Source organism: Pungitius pungitius, chromosome 9 (assembly GCF_949316345.1).
Source record: "Pungitius pungitius chromosome 9, fPunPun2.1, whole genome shotgun sequence".
Taxonomy (NCBI): domain Eukaryota; kingdom Metazoa; phylum Chordata; class Actinopteri; order Perciformes; family Gasterosteidae; genus Pungitius; species Pungitius pungitius.
Window position 1 is genome coordinate 14,645,492 of NC_084908.1, and position 18,829 is coordinate 14,664,320.

The following is an 18,829-nucleotide window of genomic DNA, read 5'->3' on the forward strand; positions in this document are numbered from 1 at the left end:
GGGGGGGCAGTGGGTGGGAGAGCGGACCTTCGGGGAAAAAGGGGCAGTTCCTCTTTTCTTCTTTCACTAATGGATCCTTCTCTCCGCTCGCAAGGCTGTCAATCAACCAGAATTTGCGTTCCTCTAGGGCTTTGTTACTTTTTCAAGCAGTATTTGTGTGTGCGCGTGTGCGTGTGTGTCTGGATTTTTGTGGGTTTTTTTCTGATTAGCAAGTCGAAGATGTAAAAGTGGAGAAAAATGTAGAAGAAAAAAAAGAAAAAAAAGCGCCAGCTCTAATGATGTGTAGAGACGTTTATTTTAGATAATTAAGCAAACTAATCACATTCAGTTCAACTTTTCATTTCTATAACAAGGCAAATAATCATATTTTCTCTCTGGTATCTGTTACTAACTTCTGGAGCTTCTGAGCAATGCCGAAGTTCAATGTAGATGAAATCTTTTCCTTTAACTTATACGCAATAATCACTATTGACGGAGGAGTTGCTTCTGTCGCTCTCTGACTAATTAATAAGCATTAGGCCTCAGTTTCAGGCTTTAGATCTTGCCATTCCAACACTTAAAAATAAAATGAAAAAGGGCGAGTCTACCATGGCAGGTCTGACCCCCCCCAAAAAAATTGAAACTACAAAAGACTCAAGGACACAAAAAAACTAAACAAAAGAAGCTACTTGTCACTAAAAGTGATATTAGTCTATATTTCTTGTATTCAATTTTGTATTATATTTTCCTAAATGTTCTCTTGTAACAAAAAGGACAAAAAACAGCGAGTATATCTATCTATATATAAATATAAATCTATATAAATCTATGAGAGACAGACAGACAGAGGTCAGAGAGTGGGGGCGGGGGAGCTGATACACTGGCCCCTCCCCCTTTGGGTGACTCTCGTGCTGTCATTCTGTGCCTTGGCGAGCCTATGACCTCCCAGCCCCTTGTCTCCCTCCCACCTCCTCGCCCTCGGCCCCTACTCAGGTCACACTCCTCCCCCCCCCCCCCTCCTCCTCTCACCCTCTGGTTGGTGCTGAAAGCTTTGATTTTATTTTTATTTTTTTCCACCCTCACCATGCCAAAACACTTTCGCGAAGCGAGGGCCACGTGAAGAGAAGACCTCATTATCAAATACATTTGGAAGAAAAAGAAAAAAAAAACGAAAAGCCCCCCTCTTTTTGGTCTCTGACGTTGCCCCGTCCAGGCGCTTCCCCGCCCGACCGCCTGCCTCCGTCACAGAAAAGCAAAAGGAACCACACACACACACACACTGGTAAACTCCCATGGCAGCTTCCAGTCGCCCCCGATTGGTCACCGACCGGGGTTCTAAACACTTTTGGGCTCGAAGCGTGTTGATCTAATTTTTGTTTTTTGTTTTTAATTGTTTGTTCATTTGACTTGTTATTGTATGTTGACTATGCGTTCGTTCAATGGAGTCACTGGGACAGGAGCGATAAAAGAATAATCCAATCAATGGCAGCTTAAAGGTGTAATCCTCCGCCCTCCCAGTGGTCCGTCCCAAAAATAGTGTTTCCCCCGTTGAGCAGAGGACCTCTTGACACACAGCAATATCACCATCTCGTGCTTTCCGAGGGAGGCTTGGACGGCCAGGGTTTGAAAAACAAGCGGGTGGTTTTGCTTTTTCACTCTTGAGCATTTCTTTTTTTCTTTGGTGACCTCCTATCTGCACTTTCTCCACACACTGCAGGAGGACAAAGAAAAATAGACGCTGTTTTCTATTTTTCCATCAAGAGTTTACATCAATGTCAAAGGCTTTGTACATGACCGTACAAGAAATGTCCTTTTCTTAGTTTTGTCGGACGAAAGGAACGACATGGCGAACCAGACTAATGGCGTGAAGGTATTCCATTGCACAGAACCTCCCGGCAGAATAGAGACGCAGTGAATGCGAGGTGGGCCAGATATGAGATTAATATTCAAATGTTCACTGTCGTCATGGAGAAATGGACTTAGAACAGACTAATAAGACTGGATGGATCTTTTTTCTTTTTTAAAAGCAGAGATTTTAGAAATGAGTGAAGACCGTCAAATCGTTCACAGTTGCTTGTACTTTTAAGCCCCCTTGGGAGAGGCGAGGGAAGACGTTGCAGCCTCCGTCATCGCTGCAGAAAGGTGAAAGTGAAGCACCCAAAGGGGCTCAACGTCGAAGTCCCATCGAGATTAAAGTGTCATTTAAGAGACCGTCAGAACAAGCGCAGACAAGATTTGAGATTTGCTTTTTTCCTGTTGCCCAGGAGATTTACTTTGGTGTGTTCGGGCGCTTCGAAGAGCGCAAAAAAGCACAGTGTGATGTATCCGGGGGAAGGTCGGCAGACAGAGAGCGAGGAGGTGGGATGAAATGGGCGGGAAGAACAGAGCGGTCTGCTCACTCCGAGGGAAATCGGCAAAGAAGGCAGACGCCATCCGAGGCCTGCTGAGTAGCGGTGATTATGTAGAAACCAACGCAATGACTCCCATGAAATATTATTCCTGCCAAACAGTCACTTTTAAAAACAGTCTATGCTGGATTGTACGATTCCGGACAAGTAGCTTTAACTACGAGTAAGCTTTAGGTCAGCATCCCGCTTTCTGAACCCCGCAGGCTTTGTGTGTTTTCTCCTTATTTTGCATCTCCGCAGTCAAATGGGTGTCACACACACACACACACACACACACACACAGACATGGTGGGTCATCTTTTACACCCACAGGGGCCTCGGGGCTGTGGAGGAGGAGGCCTGGGAGTTGGTTTGAGGCCGACATACTGTGCAGACTAGGGAGAGTTCTGTGCCGGAGACCTGTGAATACGTTCCTTTTTAGCGGATGTTTAATATGCATTCAGAAGATGTTATATAAGTTCCTTTTTTGTTTGTTTTGTGTGACTGTATGCACATGGCTACCTGGTGCTGGCTACACTTTAGCGGACACTTGAAGGTATTGTGTATTCTCATTGTAATATAATTAAATTGTTTTATACATAAAGTTGCTGCAGACTCATCATTGCCCGGGTGAAGGATTTCTGATGCATTTGTATGCATGAGACTTTTTGTGGCGAGCTGCAACTGAAAACTGGCAGAAGGAATATGCAGATACAGATGTTAACAGGCTTCCTGTTTGGTTTGTGCAGCTGTGAAAGTCATCTGTAGAGCAGAATATTAAGTAGTTTTGTTTTTGTCTCTGGTATAGCAAAGAAAATGAGTGAACTGGAGAAATCACAAAGAAGCAAAATGAACTCAATAACTTATCACATTTAATTAAAGCTTAGTTTGACAATGAGCAAACACAAGACATCACACATTGGACTCTTGAGTTGGCTGGTTTTTCCACTCACAAAAAAAACAATAAAATTATTTCATTTCAAGTGGATCCTGTTCTTACACATCTTGCTATCAAGTAAAAAATAGATTGTAAGCCATATCACGTGGCTTAATGCTCAATAGTCCCTAAAGTCTTAAAGTCTCTCGGAGCAGAGAAATCCAGACAACTCCATCTAAAAAGGAATGCAGTCACTGAAATCTAAACAATAGAAATATATTATCTTGATATATTATATTGACCAAGCGTCAAATCAACACACAGGTTGATGTGAACTAAACTGCAGATATTTGAACCAACGTACCGCAGTGAAACTGTCATACAGTTACAGAGCAGAGATTTCAAAACATCCCTAAATCTGACTTTCATTTCCCACAAATCCCTATGGATTATCAAAGCGTCGGTGCAAGCCCATCTGGCCGATACTGACCACTATCATTTATACAAAACTTTATCGATGCGCACAGTGTGACAGAATGCATTTTGTGCCAAACACACACTGCGCATGGTGACGTGTTTGAAAGTGGTAAAAATGTCAACGAAAGAGGAAGTCATTATTGAATGTAATAAGACAATATAGAACTCTCATATATATCCATAATCAATCGTCTTTCCTTCTTCATGATTGATTACAACTTCACAGTCACGTTCTTATGATTTGTATTAACGAGGCTGGTCCGATGACAATATACTTCACTGATGGCATGTCGTTATTCTGCATGAAAATATGCTAAATGAATGGATAAAGAACATATTTGGCAACGTGTATGAATGTGCATTAGTACCCCACGTAGCTACAGAAATAACAAGGTTTCTGCTGTCCCAATATGAACTTTCTCCCCAAAGGCAAAGTGTTCCGGACAAAAGTTCAGGACCTGAGATTCGACGAGGACAGAAAGCTGAAAGTAGAGAAAGGGAAATAAAGAGAAAAAAAAAAATAAAAGTCCACCCGCAGAGAGGAGCGGCCGCTTCACAAAGAACCCTCCCGTCCAGTCGAGGCGATCTAGAAGTCATTGTGTGGGCGAAACCTTCGCGGCGCTCCGTCCCCTTCAGACGTACTGGGGGGGCTTCTGGGGGCCGGCGGCGGCCGAAGCCAGGCTCTTAGCCGTCTCCTTGGCCTTCTCCGAGGCGCCCTTCACCGTGTCCCTGAGCGGCCGCTGGGGCGTCTCTCCTGTGGGAGAGAGAGAGAGAGAGAGAAGACGTAGTGAGGACATTATGTTTTCTTTGGCCCTTTATTAGACGTGGAATATGCAGCATTGAGCTGTTAAAGTGAGGCCTTCTTGTTGCTCAGACACACAGTACGGGACTTAAGAATACATTTTCCCGACGGCTTTGTTCGGCCATGACGGGTGATTTGCAGAAAAAAAAAAAAAAAGCCCCCGTGGGGGATCTTTGGTGCACAAGAGGAAACATTCCATAGCTATAAAAAGTATAACGACGATTTCTAAAAGGCTGCACCGAGGATGGCACTTGAAACCTATTCAGTCATTGAAGGCTTCATTAATGACTATTGTGAATGCAGATTCATCTGATACCTAACTGTAATAACTATTAATAGAACTGGCTGAGCGGCGACACGATAGCGGCAGATGTACTTCAAACTGGTATCAACATGATCCCTTTGCCTCACTAAAGTTTATTTCCCACCTATTATTTGATCACAGACTGCCTCGCACGGTGTGGTGCAGACGCACCACCGACTCTGCTGTAGGGGAAAGGCAACTGAATTCACTGCTTGAATATGAGCACTTTAAAAAAAAAAAGCCACCCTCGGGTACTTTCTCGATGCCAGAAAACTCCGCATTCCCGAGGTCTGCTGGGATTGTTAAATGTTTATGTTCCCCCGAAAGGAAACGTCTAGAGAAGAAAATAGAGATGGCAGTCTTACAAGAGAAGCAGTATAGTGGTATCTCATCTCATTTCTCATTAGCCACTGGATTTTAAATCACTTAATTACAGAGAAAAAAAAACCTATGCATGAGTTTAAGTGGTGGTTTGAAGAGCTTCGACAAATTCATAAAAAGTGGGTACAGTACACCCAGCTCCGCGAATGTTAAATAAGTGATGAGTTTCTTTTGCACACGGCTTTGTTAAGCAAGAACAGCAGGATTGTTTAGAAAGGATCTCTGTAGCTTGGTATAACGTTTGCTTTTATGTACATTTGTTGTGTTAAACTGTCTCTCTCAACATGAGGAAGAACTGACCAACGTCATGACACGAACTCGAGAAATACAAAGGCTGCTTGTATTTAGGCATGAGGGTGATAGTTTCATATCATTCATTATTGTCTATGTAGTCGGAGCCAAACAATATTCCCATAGGAGGATTCATCACTTGGTTTTTCGACATTTTCAAAACACACAGACACCAGAAAACATTTTTCCCGTTGGGATGAACACGAGTTGTGATTTTTAATCTGTGTGTGAATTACGAGCACCAGTTTCTCTGAAAACTTGAATGAACATTTCATACTTTTTGAATCAACTCTTTGTCTGGCCCGGGACAGACAGCCGCTAAGTGCTAATTAGCTCAATCCACCAAAAAGTATTCACATAAAAAACACAAACTTCAGTTCAACATCCTCATCAGACGACTGAAGACGCCGGGACCTTCCTCTTCCTCACACACTCGGTTCTGTCCCAGTAGCGAGGAATGATTTTAAAATGGCTGGTTCAAAAAAAATCAACAATATAAAACCCAGGAAATAATGACTTTCGGTTTTGGTAGCAACAAAAGCACATATTATTGACTATACTGCCATACAATGGCAAAATAAGGTAATTGAACCTATATACAAAGTCATACAGGCTTATCTGTAACATTTGATTAATGTCAATGGAATTATGAAGCATACTGGTAGCTGCTAAAAAGTAAAAAGAAAATAAAGTAAAAAATCACCACAATAATGATCATAAAGTTCAGTTTATCACATTCAACTAAACTTTACATGATTTAAATCCACACCAACTTTTCAGTCACTGTCCTCCTGAGTTTCTGACTTTGTTAGACAAAGAAGTGTGTGTGTGTGTGTGCATACACAACTCACTACCTCAGCTACACAAGTCTACTGAGATTCACTGCTAACATACTCACCCCAACGCCCGGCCCGGTCCCAACGCCTGCAGGGCAACAAGGGGGCAGTGGGACAGAACCACAACAACAGGAGAACGTCCTTTCAGACAACAGCACAACAACAGAGACTGTACTGGTATAAAAGACTCCAGTTCACCAATAAAAATGTTCCGCAGCGCATTTGCCTTCATAATGGAGTCTGTCAAATTCAAGTCAGCCAAACGCAGTGTAAAAAAAAATCATCGTTTTTAAGAGTTTATATTAATTTATTAATATAAGGATTTTTTTCATGCACAACTGAGATTAAAATATTGTTTATTTTGTAAACAAAATAAAGATTATTTTGTTTTGGACTCGGCTGGATTAAACATGGAATTGGAAAGTGTCACCTCAAGCTTTCTGAGATTTTAAAGACATCTTGGAACAAACAAAAAATAATCTCACAGATGAATCAATAATGGACACAGATGTTGCTGCAGTTACTGCTGGATTCCACAGCTGCCACCTTTTTGCTCCTGAAGACACACATTTTATAGACTGCGCCTTTACTTAACTTGCGGCTTTGATTTTTTGAATGCGAGTGTCTCTCATATGACCTCGTCCACAGAACTTTGGTCTTAGTCGAAATTCAGAATTCCAAGCTATTTGTCACCGTAGTTGCCATGGTTTCACATCCCCCTGCAGTCGCATGCTCTTTCTGAGCAAAAACAGGGACCTCTGGGCTTCTCAAATTAAACAGTTTTCCAATGTCAAGTTGTATGAAAGCATCACTTTGTACTTTCACCATGAAAGCAAAAGGAATGTATAAATTAAACCATACATGAGTCAAATAGATTGTATAAAAAGTGTCAGTGGAACGTTTTAAGGACAGAAAGCCCTACTTCTCATAAGAGCTTCTCTTATTCAGAAATAGCAGCAGTTAAAAATAACCCCGTTTTGTTTTCCTCTCCTCTTTCTCCCCGTTATGCTGTAGAAGTGTACGTACCCTGCAAGTTTGACAGTGCGTATTCCAGCCCTTTCATGGCCTTCACCTGATTGCTCTTGAAGCGGGCCAATCCAAACTCCTGGGAAAAGACAGAACAGGAAATGACTTTACATCAGGGGGACATGTGAAAACAAACAGCACTTAGCCAACAAGTGCTCTCGCTCGCTCTCTTTCACTCGGGACATCAAAGTCTGGCATATTCCACATTTAATAATGACTATTTACGACTTGACATATTTCTGGCACAGTTTTCACTTCCCCCTTCAAATCTCACTTCTTTATTATGTCATTTGGACGTAGGATCCGGCGCCTTCAAATTACCCCTTTAAGCATTAAAAATTGGTATCTATATATTACCAACATTATACAAATGTATTTACTTAAACAATAGAGCAGAAACATATGTATAACTACACTATTTGATGAATACAAGTAGTTGATTATTGTCAAGTAACAAAATAAGAATATGATGAAAATGTACATTTTTCTCAGAACTGTAGTTTGAAGCCTGGTGTATTGACTAACTGCACAAAAGTAAGTACCTGAATAGGTCTGGAAAGTCCATAAACATTTGAAGATATCCAGGCCTCTCGCCTCAGCTGGGTGGTGGCCGGCTGCTCCAGCGAGTCCCGGAAAATACAACGCTCTTCAACGGACTAACACCGGGGGAAGAGTAAAGCAACAGCAAATGAGGCAAAGGACAAAGCTGGGCAGATTAACCAATGAATACACTTCTCCTGCATGATGTCAACCACTTTACAAGTTGCAAGCTTCTTTGTTAGGTGCGATGAGAGAACATTTTAATTCACAATATATCAAACATAATCACAGGTGGGACATGTGGGGAGTTTAACCGTTTGATCTGGATGCTTTGATCAGGCGATTTCTTTGATTACAGCCAGGTATTTAGCTTAACGTCATGTGGTAGATCAGAAATAGCAGCTTAACTCCACGCGGCATTAATGTGTGTAGTTTACAGCGGCGGGAGTGTGAAACTAGCACATCCAAAAACTGCACGATGTAAGGTCTCTATTCCCCGGGAGGTTAAAACATCCAGAAATGAAAAAGCAACAATATAATACATTTGCAGTTGTGTTTTTGTTCAACTCTCACCTAGCTTAATCTCCAGCCTTCTTCTGAGGTAAAAATCATATAATTGACTCTTTCCCAACTAAATGTTGCATTTTTTTAACCAACTTCACACATATAACCATGCTTGTTCTTTTCAAAGGCTTGTGAGAAATGTTCTGCAAAAACAGTTAATAACAAAGAAAGGGAAACAAGTCACAGAGACCCAGACACCTCACCATGAGAGTTGTGTGGTTGAGGTTCCAGGTGTAGATGGTCAGACTCCTGTTGACCGGGTCCACGATGGAGTCCTCGATAATGTACACGGAGCGAGAGATGCCGGCGGGGAAGAGACGCTCTGCCCAACGAGGCAGCCGATTGGTCTTCATCAGGAGGCGTCTGGAGAGAAGCCGGTGGTCCGCCGTCACCTCCCGGTACACAACATCCTCTGTGAGGACATGGGTGCTGATTGACATGAAAACAAAGTCAAAAGACTAAGGACACTCGATTGGTTTGACTGACCCGCGGGGCAAAAACGTCTCAATGTACAGCTCAGTGAGTGCTGGTCTAAACACGGACTTGTGAAGCTCACCTTTTACTCTCAGGTTATAATTTCACAAAATGTACAATTGTTCTTTTTGTCACAAAGCATTTTAATGGAGAAAAGGCCAGTGATGATCTGCCAACGGATCAAAGGGACAATTGTATTTCTAATCATTCAACAGTGATCTGAGAATGTAAACAGTTGGTGAAAAATCTCATTAAAAAGTACTAATAAGAGCTAAAAGGTTCACAACAAGTGTTGTGTCGCTCTTTTTACAACTAAACAAAAGTTGAGCAAGTATGATTGTGTGTTATTTTTTATTTCAAGCACTGTACCTTTAAACAAAAAGACAACTCTCAGCTTTTCAAAGCTTTTCTCAACCACTCCATTGTTTACAACGAGCCTCTCTGGCAAGATCCTGAGAGATAAATCCTTACCTGAAGGGGTTGGGATACCTCTGCCAAAAAGCTGAGACAACGTGGTCCCAGGTCCTCCCGATGTCTATGTTATTACCGAAATACTTGACCATTTTTCACTCTTTGTTCGGGATGTCCTGAATCTGGAGCCCTGAGTGAACCTGGCTAAACAACACAATGAAAACCTGTGTTTTGACTCCATTCAAAATCTGGCACCGTCCTGTAAAAGAAGAAGGGAAAGGGATTGATCATCTGTTAAAAATAAAAAAGGCCATCACATATCATATGTACAAACTAAATATGCAGTCACATTTTCACAGTGTGCTTAAGCGATGACGACATATGACATATGTCTTGGTACGCCAGGTGTTACATAGAATTACACGTCCTCCTATGAATGGTTGTGTCTGTATGCACGAGTTCTGGGTGCAGCTCCCCGATGAGTGATCGAGGAGGGACCCCGAGTACGAAAAGTGGTCGTTGGAAGGTTCCCTTTTCAGACCGGCAGGTTCCGGTGGTCGGTGGCAGCTGTGATTGAGAGCACCTGGATGAAGGTGGGCTCCATATAAGCGCCTCCTTGCTCTGCCTTCGCTCTCTGACCTGCTGCCAGACACCGGTCTTCGGATAGTTTTGCGCTGTAGAAACGTCAACGTCACTTTTCGGTGTTGTGCCACAACCGCTAATACGTTATGCCGAGGTAACGACTTGTGCTTATTAGCTAGTGGCTAACATTACTGCTAACAACATGCTCGCTCCATTGACTGTATGTACGGGTACTTCCTCCGATAGCTAACAGCTAGCTAGCTAGCCCTTTGAGCGGATTTACCGTGACAGTCGGCGTGTTATGTTATTGCTTAGTGACCACAGCTCAACCAAGGTTAACTACGTTGAGTCGCAGCTAGCTAACGTCAACCTTGCGAGAGGAATCTTACCGGAAGTCACAACTGAGGTGATGGCAGGCTACTGAATGTCCGCGGAGTGTCCTCCTGGTTGCTGGAAGCCTGTTAGCGGATCGCATTCTTCGTCCTTCGTGTGGCAGACGGACCCAGCGGGGAGCCGGTGCTGGCGGCTCGGACTCCGGACCACAGATGTGTCGTACCTTACTTTTCCTCCTCGATGAATATCCGGCAACAAACCAGCGTGGAGGGCGGGCGCCGCCATCTAGTGTGTCGGAGAGTCATGGGCTTCAATACGAGGGTTTCAGGGGGGATTTAATCCGAATTCAACATGGTCCCGTGCCTCAGCATTAACGGCATATGTTATGTAGTCAGCCACTGACTCAAATATTTGAATGTACTTGGCTTTAGAGAAGTAATTATAACAGTTGTATTTTCTCTGCAGCATCCTTTTAAAAAGTGAAATTGATGTCACCCAACAGAGCTGCACTATTATTATGGTATTCTTTTCAGCTTCTGATAAGATACATTTGTATGAAGGGACTTTATGTTTGCTTATTGACAGCATCAATCCAATATCCCAAATCAAAAATTTGCCACAAGGATCTTTAGAATTTCTATCCTGACACCTGATTTGGATAGTATCAGGAAGAGATATTCTTACGGTTAAGCCCTATTGGTCAAGATGATATCACCATAACATCATCAGGTTGTTGAAAGGTAAACAAAAAGGGTTAATTGTCATCTTTGGGGTTTTCACCATCTAGTGCACATGTGTCAAACTCAAGGCCCACGGGCCACGTCATTTTATGTGGCCCGCGTGCTTAATTCACATATGTCGGGGCATTCCGGCTGCCCATCTAGTGCGGCCCGCCGGGTGACCAAATTAGTTTGACACCCCTGATCTAGTGGATAAAACTGGGCATGAAGGCAATAAATATATACAATTGTTGATAAAAGGTTATTAATGCAAAGGTACGTGAGTACGGTAATATTAGACAAAAACAAACTTGAATTCTTTTGGGGTTCTGGAAGCCCCTCGAGGGAGATCCCACCACGATGAATCAAAAGAGTCACCTGGCTCGAATTTTAAAAATCCAAAAGTATTTAATAACTAAACAAAGTGATAAGGAATACAATTTACAAAGTGAAATACACTGTGAACAGTGATGTATTTCGCGAAATAGAGAATTCTCTGACCAAGTCAAAGGTGATTTATTAAAGCAGCTGCAGGAAAATTCTAACAGTTCTGCTTCATGGTTTATCACAGTTTATCTGGTGCAGTACTTTTCCTCACTCGGCTGTCTTGCATCCATTTGCTCATCTAATACCTGACAGGAGAAAAAAACCCTCTTGGGTGAAATCCATAAAGGACGGCAATTAGCTTCCGTCTCCAGGTTTTAACATTACATCATGACAGGATGTTAATGAGTACAGCATTTATATGATTTACATGACTACAAATTGTTATTGACTATAATGCATTCACTTCGTCTAACATACAAATGTAATGTCTACTCTAACATCACACAAACTACAATTCTACACTAAACATTACTACACGTAACATACTTCCCACCGCTAGGTGTGCACTTCTTAAATCCCTAACAATTCGCTGCATTTAACACTCGGTCGTTGGGTTTTCTATTCTTTCGCTATTATACGTTTGCGTTGCATTACAAAAAAATAAAAGAAAAGGGGGGATGTGCTTCTCCGAGGCAGTAGATGTCGCTGTAAGATTTGTTGTACTCTCCCCCTCGTGCCTCATTTCCGCTTGTTCTTCTTCACTCGCCCGCACGGGGAAGTGTCCTCCATGGTGTCATTGTAGGTTGAATAGGTTGAAAATCCAGAGGGTAAAAAAACAAAGCAATGTCTGGGTACACACCGGACGAGAAGCTCCGCGTCGAGCAGATTAGGACCCTCCGGAGAAGGTGGCTAAAGGACCAGGAGCTCAGCCCGAGGGAGTCCGCAATACAAGCTAAACCCCCCGGCGCCGTTGCTAAGTTCTGGGCTGGCTTTCTGGAGCCCAAGAGCCTGTGGAGACTTTACGTGAGTCCCGGTGCACAGCTAGCTAACGCTAGCTAGCTAGCAAAACAACCACGGATGCTAACGCGACATTTGCGAGCTATCGGATGACAAACTTTTGTTTCAAATTAACTAACGTTAGATATATGACTGGTGTCACTTTGTTTAATTTAACATATAACACGTCAAGGTAGTGTATAAAACGTTACGCTAGCGTATAGTATGTTGACAGCTAACGTGATGGGGAGGCTTGACACTTTGGTGAAGTGATCATTTAAAAAATGTCAATAGAAATGTATTCTACCTGAACTATAGACGCTATAGTAATATATTGTTTGCATGCATACATTGATCTAGTCAAAATTATAGAGAAAGTATGCATTGTCTGTTTAGAGTAGTCAAAATAGGCACTAATCTATGTACTTTTCTGCTATATAAGCTGTCTCTAATGTGTGTCTTCTTGCAGACCTACAAAGCATACAACGGTGGAGTTTTTGCATTAACGCGGTTGTTGATACCAGCTTGGATTGCTCACTACTGTGTGAAATACCATATTGCTGTAAGTAAACCTAAATGTTTTACATTCATTTGTAATGCTGGTTAGCCAATTATGAGTAAACAGATGGGTTACATTTTCCGAATGTGGTGCATATCTGGTGGCAGAAGAAGTAGGACTCCTGTCTCCAAGTACAATAGAGTTGGGCCAACAGTTGGGTGAATGCCCAAGTTTCTGAATGGCTACTTATTGCGTGATGTTATTTTTATTGTTGTGTATGTATGTTCCTATATAATAACATGTGCTTAACCTTTTATTTAATTCTTTGGGTAGCATACAAGTTGGGTAACTTGCAATGAAAGCAGGAGTACTTTCGAGTAATACACGCACAGCAATGACTTTAATCCATGTTCTTTGCCTCTCTCTTGCATTTGAAAAACAAAGGTACTATACATCGCTAGATGCATCACATAATAAATGCATGCATATTTCAGCATTCTAAATACTAATTTCATTGTCCCCTACAGCAAAGACCATATGGCATTGTGGAAGTCAAACCCAAGCTGTACCCTGTAAGTTTGACTAATTTATTTATTGAAGTTTTTTGTACATACAGCTACGTATTTGCTTGATTGACCGGCCGTGGTAAGATGTGTTCGTCCGATTACATGTGAACAGGCAAGAGCCCTGACAATGGTCAAGGAGAGCTGTAATGTGAGACGTCTTATTGGTGGGAAAAGAGTATATCCGAACTTTGTCCTTGCTTTTGTTCTAAGGGTGACACCATTCTGGAAACGGGTGAAATTGTTCCAGATCTTCCTCAGACCCATGGCCATCACTGAAGTTGAAATAATTCAATGATTTTCTGTTGTAAAAACTGTGTATATGCCAATAAAATATTCTAAAGTCATTTCTCAGTACTATAACTGATTTGTGTAAATTCTGGCGTGTGTGCGTGTGTGTGAACTTGTTTGATACTTTTCCCTTTGAAGAAAGATAATGGGAGTGGACGTTATATAAGGGGAAATCCTCTAAATGCAATAATCTCAAGCTAATATTAACACGATGTTTTTGTTTGCAAGACAACTTTTAAATGCTGAAAATGGCATCTGAAAATTGTACAAATGCATAATATTACATAGTATGTGACATGAATATAGGCTTTAATGGCTGTTATTTGGTTGACTATTGTTTGGAAGTGGGGGTCACACGGGTTACAGTTTCCAAACTGTAGAATAGCTATTGTCATTTAACTTTTAGTAGGAAATCATGTAAAATATATTTTTTATTATTTCATTTTGCAACGGGCAAGTCTTTCGCTTTTATTCTGAAGGGCGGAAGTGTGTCGTAGTTCGAACTGGAAAAAAATACTAATGTTCGGCAGTATTTAGAAGGAGCGTTATGAAGCCAGGCAAGAGTCACTCCTCGATGAATCGTACCTATAAATGAAGGAGTTTCTACACGACGGAGAAGGCTGATCAGTTACCAACAACCTACGTGTCTGGGAAAGCCAAAAGTAATTATTGCTCAACTTTTTTCGAACTTCCTAACGTTAACTAGCCGTAGAGGCACTAGCGGCTCTAGCTGATGCTACATAGCTAGTTAGCTATAACGCCTTAGCCGTTTTAACTAGCATGCTAACGTTAGCGAACGTTAGAGTTTGAAGCTACGATCAGTAATATTAACTATGTAGCTCTGACATGATCGCCTAAGTGAATGTCAGGCCCATCAGTATCTGTTTAACGTTACCGAAACTCACTACTAGCTAATGTGCTACTTATCCAAACACTGACGGTGCTCGGCACAGGCTAGCCCAACCTGCTAGGCTAACCATGGTTAACGCCACCAGTAAAACAACACCGCGGTCGAAGGAACATACGAGTGTCTATTCAATTGTAGGGTTGATCCGACGTGTCCTTTCCCCTGGTGGCATGTCTATCAAAGTTAGCGGTAGATGAGTGAGACGTTTGAATACAGCCGTTGTATTATTAGGATCATGGCAGATGTTATGTATCATAGACGTAGCATTAGCGGGTCATTATCCATAATCTTTTGGTTCGAAGTGCTATATATTCGTATGTTTGTCATTATAACACGTAGTAACGTTAGTTGTTCTAACACTAGTAACTAGCTTGTTACTACAGGATAATCATGAAATAATGACACATTCAAACCGTGTTTTAATCGAACGAGTTGGACCGTGTAGGGTTCTTTAAGGTTATTTATGTAACGGCATGTAACACTTGTGTTCTTGTTTCATAATAGTAAACCCGAGTCCTATAATAACCATAGAATGTTATTATTTTTGCTACAGTGAATGGTGAAGAATACGTAAGGAAGGACAGTAGCAGGTCATATTCCCCTCTAATGAATACCGGGGAAATCTGGTACCATCTCAATAAGTAAAACAAGACAAGCTCATGAAACAGCGTGTGCTTATTTTTGCAAATTTAATTATACATTTTTTGACTTTCAATACGTTAGATTTATTTGAAATTGTGTTTTCAATGAAGTGGAAAAGATTTTGTGCAGTTTTTGAGTCAATTGTAAAATATTTTCAGTCCTTGGTCTCATTTTAGACTCCACCTCAGCATAAGTCTTTACGAATAATTGTATGGCTGCCTTTCGGTTCCTGTTTGGTAGTTGCAATAATTGGAACCTTTTTTTCTCATCATGTCAGATTATGTCGGCGATCAAGGTTGCCCTGCAGCAGAGCCAGAAGAAGGGCAAAAGGAAAACCTCCGAAGCAATGTCTGCAGATGTGTCACCAGACTCCAAATGCCCCATCTGTTTGGACCAATTTAACAACATTTCTTACTTGGACGTCTGCCTACACAAGTTCTGTTTCAGATGTATTCACGAGTGGTCCAAAAACAAAGCCGAGTGTCCCCTGTGCAAACAGTCCTTTAACTCAATCTATCACAGTATAAATTCAGAGCAAGACTTTAAGAAGTATGACCTGCAACCGGTGGAGAATGCCTCTTTCGGCACTTTCGGCGGCGTGCGGTTTAGATACCGCACAACTCTTACCGGAGTCCATCGACAGATGCGGGGAAGGACCTCTCCACCTCCAGACAATGGAGTAATGTTTGAAGCCTCCTCAAACCCTCCCCAACAACCCCAGGACCGCTACATGCGGCGGGTGATGATGAGGTTGGCGGCCAAGAGGAGGGCCGCGAGTGAAGGCAGGGCAGTGAACAGTCTCAGAGAGCAGGAAATGGTCAACTTCAGGAGGGAACTGTACCGTCAGGGGGTGAAGATTCGGAGTGTCCGGGATGGTGGCCGCTCCCGAGACACCTCGGCCGAGTTCTTCCAAAGAAATCCTGCCTGCCTGCATAGACTGATCCCCTGGCTAAAAAGAGAACTTGTTGTGTTGTACGGCGCCCACGGCTCTTTGGTCAACATAGTTCAACACATCATCATGTCGCGCATCACGCGTTACGATATGGAGGATGGAGCTATTCAGGAAGAGCTGAGGCCGTTCCTGCAGGGGCGCACAGAGCACTTCCTGCACGAGTTCATCAGCTTTGCAAAGTGTCCTTTCAATATGGAGGCCTACGACCAGCATGCCGTCTATGACTGCCCGGCCGCGTCGTCCAATGAAGACAGCAGTGCCAGTTCGTCCGTGATCGCTATCTCAGAGGATGAGGAACAGTCGGTGGAGTTGAACCCTCCCGGAGACTCCACATCTTCGCTTAGCCACTCTTTGTGGGATGATGAGACGCCCGGGCCGTCGTATTCTACAACGGCAGAGCAGGCCCGGGCAGAGTGCCTCGCAGTCCTCGACTTGGACTCCGACAGCAGTTTAGAGGAGGAGACACGCGAGTTCAGGGCCTCTCCGCAAGAAATGAGTCCTCACAACCTGCCAGACGAGACTTGGGGTCCAGTTAAAAACGAAGAGTCTCCGTCTTATGACAGCGATGACTGTGTCATTATAAGTGTCGTTAAGCCAACAGCTGACAGGACCCCTGAGCTGGTTCAGCTGTCTTCTGACTCTGACGAGTCTGCCAGTGAAGACATTAAGGCAGTGCCTCTTCTACCTCAACACATCCGCTTCTCTAGCCTCAGTCCAGTGGTTTCCCAGAGTAGTGAGCCAAGTGGTGCAGGGCAGTCGGAAAATGCAGAAACGGACCACTATCAAAAGATGGATTCACAAACAAGATGGAGCTCTTCGACATCTAGCAGACACAAGAGATCCGGAAAGTCGGACCGAAAAGAAAGATCCAGGGAGCGGCACTTGTCAAAGGGCAAAGACCCTAGGAGAAAGAGGAGGTCACGAAGTGCAGAGCGCACGCACTCTAGCAGGAGCCCGGTGATCTCCCACAGCAGCGTCAGCAACCTGTCCAGAGAAAGAAGTCATTCCTACTCCAGTGGCCGAAACGACTCCAAATGTGGCGTTGATTACAGCAGGCGGTACAGCGAATATACCCATCAGTCACACAGGCGTTGCAGCCCAGAGAGAAATGATAGCAGGATGCATTACACAGAGACGCGGTCCTACTATTACAGCAGCCGCGAGTACAGCGATCGGCGCCCTCGCTCCAGGAGCCGCAGCAGGGACAGGAGTAACCGGGGCACGAGGCCTTCTCCTTCTCGGGCTTATTCCAGCAGTCGCTCCCCTTCAACGAAACGGAAATCTCACAACAAGCCTGGGGGAAAAAGGAAATACAAAACGAGACATTTGGAGGAAACGTCCAAAGACGCGATTCCAAATGCTGAAGGCGACGTCCCCATTTTATCTACAAAACACAAAAAGAAGAGCCGGAAAAGGTCCAAAGACAGGTCGATGAAGACGAGCAGGAGCCTCAGCGTGGAGCTCGTCAACGATGAAAACGGCCATGAGCGAAGCAGGCGTCACCACAAGAAAAAGAAAAAACACAAGAAGAAAAGCAAAAGGCACAAGAGTAACGAACGCACCGGGAAGCACTCGCCGTCTGTCATTACCATCGAGAGTGACAGCGATTATTCTGCTGGTGACAATGTCAACCAGGCCAGCAGCACTGACAGGGACGATCCGATCCGCAGTACCACTGAGGACCCAGCTGGCCCCGCTCCCCCAGATTTGTAGTTTTATGGATTTTTTGATTCCTGATAGTCTGAAAACAATGTTCAATATGTTGGAGACCAGCAGACCTTGAAGGAGGGTGGTAAATACACAAATCTTGAAAATTGTGTAAGCCGAAAATGGCTTCCATGGTGACAGTTCTTTGGATGGTGGAAAACACAACTTTGCTAACACTTAAACACTTAAAATAATTTTATTTAATGTGCAAAGTGCCACAATGAACAGCCAAATGGACTTCTATTGGCGTTTCCACATCTTTAAGTGTCAGTTCTTATTCAGGAGCAAGTAATTTTCTCTAATAGTTTTTATTTCTACAGTGCTCTCAGGGATGATATTGATTACAGTGATGTTTTTTGCAATCATAATTCTTGAGACAAAGTTTCTATCTGCTACAGATAGAAATGCTACACAGAGTAGCACTTATCCGCAGATGGTGTTTGGATTTCTAATGATCTCATTTGTAGTGAATTTTATTTAAAATAAATTGTAATCAGAAACTTTGCTGTTCATTTTCTGGAAAAAAAATATTATTGTAAATTTCCTTGCATAGATTCTGAAGCCTCACACATAAGAGTGATCATAATCCTGCATGAAAATTCTGATAACCTCGGAACTATTAATTGGTTTCTGTACAAAAAAAATAAACCTACATCAGCTGCTGCTCCTGTTTCACGAGACAACTATTCACTTTGCCTGTACCTCCCAAAATACAGCAATGCATTGTGTTATGCAGATCACGCTCTTCAGTTTTGAAGGTTTGGATGCTCAACTTTTAATTTATTAATTATAAAAAATTGAAAAGCATTATACTTTTTTTTTATTGAGTCTCTTACTAAAATAAACTATGCTTCACAGGGCTTGCAGACCACTAATATACATTCATTTTTTGTATTATGATTACTATTATTCATTTTGAAATTGAATAATTTTGATTATCACCATGGTAGACATGGGTCTGT

The 18,829-nt window shown here is 42.7% G+C and overlaps 3 protein-coding genes across 4 annotated transcripts; 2 read left to right on the forward strand and 1 right to left on the reverse strand.

Annotated features, from left to right (window-relative positions):
* Positions 1 to 4,079: 4,079 nt before the first annotated feature.
* LOC119217437 (PRELI domain-containing protein 1, mitochondrial-like) lies at positions 4,080 to 10,534 on the reverse strand. Of its 2 annotated transcripts, none has more exons than XM_037471047.2 (6): positions 10,321 to 10,534; positions 9,410 to 9,608; positions 8,668 to 8,893; positions 7,903 to 8,016; positions 7,361 to 7,439; positions 4,080 to 4,474 (listed from the first exon to the last, which is right to left on the reverse strand). In XM_037471047.2, the coding sequence occupies exons 2-6, from the start codon at positions 9,499 to 9,501 to the stop codon at positions 4,353 to 4,355; spliced, it is 633 nt and encodes a 210-aa protein (XP_037326944.1). In that variant the 5' UTR covers positions 9,502 to 9,608; positions 10,321 to 10,534; the 3' UTR covers positions 4,080 to 4,352. The 2 variants fall into 2 exon arrangements, with proteins under 2 accessions (XP_037326944.1, XP_037326945.1); XM_037471048.2 differs by having other exon boundaries at positions 9,410 to 10,023.
* Positions 10,535 to 12,047: 1,513 nt separating this feature from the next.
* On the forward strand, positions 12,048 to 13,715 carry ndufb6 (NADH:ubiquinone oxidoreductase subunit B). Its single transcript, XM_037472722.2, has 4 exons — positions 12,048 to 12,333; positions 12,776 to 12,868; positions 13,333 to 13,377; positions 13,582 to 13,715. The coding sequence occupies exons 1-4, from the start codon at positions 12,154 to 12,156 to the stop codon at positions 13,645 to 13,647; spliced, it is 384 nt and encodes a 127-aa protein (XP_037328619.1). The 5' UTR covers positions 12,048 to 12,153; the 3' UTR covers positions 13,648 to 13,715.
* Positions 13,716 to 14,108: 393 nt separating this feature from the next.
* Positions 14,109 to 18,733, forward strand: toporsa (topoisomerase I binding, arginine/serine-rich a). Its single transcript, XM_037472721.2, has 2 exons — positions 14,109 to 14,321; positions 15,486 to 18,733. The coding sequence occupies exon 2, from the start codon at positions 15,489 to 15,491 to the stop codon at positions 17,871 to 17,873; it is 2,385 nt and encodes a 794-aa protein (XP_037328618.2). The 5' UTR covers positions 14,109 to 14,321; positions 15,486 to 15,488; the 3' UTR covers positions 17,874 to 18,733.
* The last annotated feature ends 96 nt before the right edge of the window (positions 18,734 to 18,829 follow it).